Below are 1,892 nucleotides of genomic sequence, written 5' to 3'. Positions count from 1 at the left end.
TTTGCTTTGTTTTTTTTACGAGGACGATTGGTGAAGAACGCAGGAACTCGGCATGAGATCACCAAGCAGAAAGTGAGGCGACATCCGAGCAACAACTTGAGATACTGACATCATCCTTATTATCATCCTATTACCTCCATGAGAGCGGAGATGATGGTTCTTCTCCAGAATGGTAATAAGTGGGACTGAAAAGTGCCAAGGGTTTGAGGCTGTTTATCTTATTTTATGGATGATATTAATATCTAATAGTTATTCAGGTGGGATTTTATTACTTCCTAACCACCTCCATTCCCAAACAGTGATCCACAGGGTCTGGACCATGACTGACCCAAACCTTATAAAAAAACACCAGTTTTTAGAATAGGTTGTCTCATACAATTAGAAATGGTTTGACCAGGTATTTTCTAGAACCTCCCACAAATCAGGTCATTCTGAAAAACTGCCTATGAGCCTTTAATAACGTGGAGCTTCGCTTCGCTTCTCCTCGCCTGCTGTTATTAAGGCTCATTAGGAGGCGTGTGTTTTGAACACAAGAGGCCTCATGTTGACAATTAGTGCCTTCTATTTTTAGACAGATTAAACAGGAGGTGCCTTATCCCTCTCTTTCTCTCCATCGCTCTCTCTCTCTCTCTCCATCGCTCTCTCTCTCTCTCTCCATCGATCTCTCTCTCTCTCTCCATCGCTCTCTCTCTCTCTCTCCATCGATCTCTCTCTCTCTCTCCATCGCTCTCTCTCTCTCTCTCCATCGCTCTCTCTCTCCCTCTTCCCATCTCTCTCTCTCTCCCTCTTCCCATCTCTCTCTCTCTTCATCTCTTTCTCCCGCTATCTCTCTTTCTCTCCATCTCTCTCTCTCCTATCTCTCCAATCTCTCCATCTCTCCCCCGCTATCTCTCTTTCTCTATCTTTCTCTCTCTCTATCTCTCTCTCTCTCCCTCTCTCTCCCACCCAATCTCTCTCTCCCCCCCCCCATCTCTCCCCCCCCCCCATCTCTCCCCCGCTATCTCTCTTGCTCTTTCCCTCTCTCTCTCTCCCTCTCCATCTCTCTCTTTCTCTCTCTCACTCACTCACTCTCTCTCTCTCTCACCTTCTCCCGTTTGTCCCAGCTGTACTGTTTGGGTTCCTCTTGGTTACCGCTGGCGTTGTTGGGTTCAGCCGCGGTCTTGCTCGTTGACACCTCCGGGTTTTTATCCGGGGATTTTCTCCTTGACTTTTTGGAGAAAAAACACCCCATATCTTATTTAAAACACCCGAATTAATTAAAACTAAAACAAAAAAATACAAATAATAATAAACCCCAGAAACGGCGCACCGAGCGCGTGATTCTGCTCTTAACAAATCACTCACGCCTATACAAACACATCCACTTCCTGTTTCCTGTCCGTCTCCCACGAGCCCGCCCAATCGCCGGCCATCTAGCGCTCGCGCACAGCGCTCGGCCAATCACAATCGCAGGCTAAGGGTTCGACCTGTTTCGGTTGATTTGCATATTAACATAAAAAATGAGAAAGAAATTTGCATTGGGTGATTCAATCGTTTAAACATTGACACGAGATTCCGGTTAATGAAATCAGGACTTTATTGATCTTTTTCTATCCTGCATTTTATTATTTAATTCTAAATTAATTCCTTTATCCTGGTCAGGGTCACACTAGACCCTGTACCTCACATCATATTTATATTTTAACACTAATGATCATGTCACAATGTTGTTTTCTTATGAATGTATCCAGGATGAACATCAACCATATAAAACACACCCGGAGAAAAGATGAAGATGATCAGGAATGTCTCAGTTCTCGTCGCTGACTCACTCTGTCTCATCCGCATTAACCACATATTTGTTGTAGCCTTGTGACATTCTGTCATTGTAAGCTTCATGAACTAATTTACAT

At 44.2% G+C, this 1,892-nt stretch overlaps 1 protein-coding gene across 1 annotated transcript in view; it reads right to left on the bottom strand.

The window, feature by feature from the left end:
• rp2 (RP2 activator of ARL3 GTPase) overlaps positions 1 to 1,456 on the bottom strand; it is an 8,661-nt gene extending 7,205 nt beyond the window's left edge. Inside the window, exon 1 of the mRNA XM_083563820.1 lies at positions 1,085 to 1,456. Within this exon, the coding sequence (XP_083419946.1) occupies positions 1,085 to 1,231 (147 nt within the window). The 5' untranslated portion in view covers positions 1,232 to 1,456. The remainder of the gene's footprint in view (positions 1 to 1,084) is intronic.
• Positions 1,457 to 1,892: the final 436 nt, after the last annotated feature.

The sequence above is a fragment of the Silurus aristotelis genome, assembly GCF_946808225.1.
Source record: "Silurus aristotelis genome assembly, chromosome: 2".
In the NCBI taxonomy this organism is placed as follows: domain Eukaryota; kingdom Metazoa; phylum Chordata; class Actinopteri; order Siluriformes; family Siluridae; genus Silurus; species Silurus aristotelis.
The sequence above is the reverse complement of the archived record's forward strand: the minus strand, read 5'-3'. Positions and strand labels throughout refer to the sequence as shown.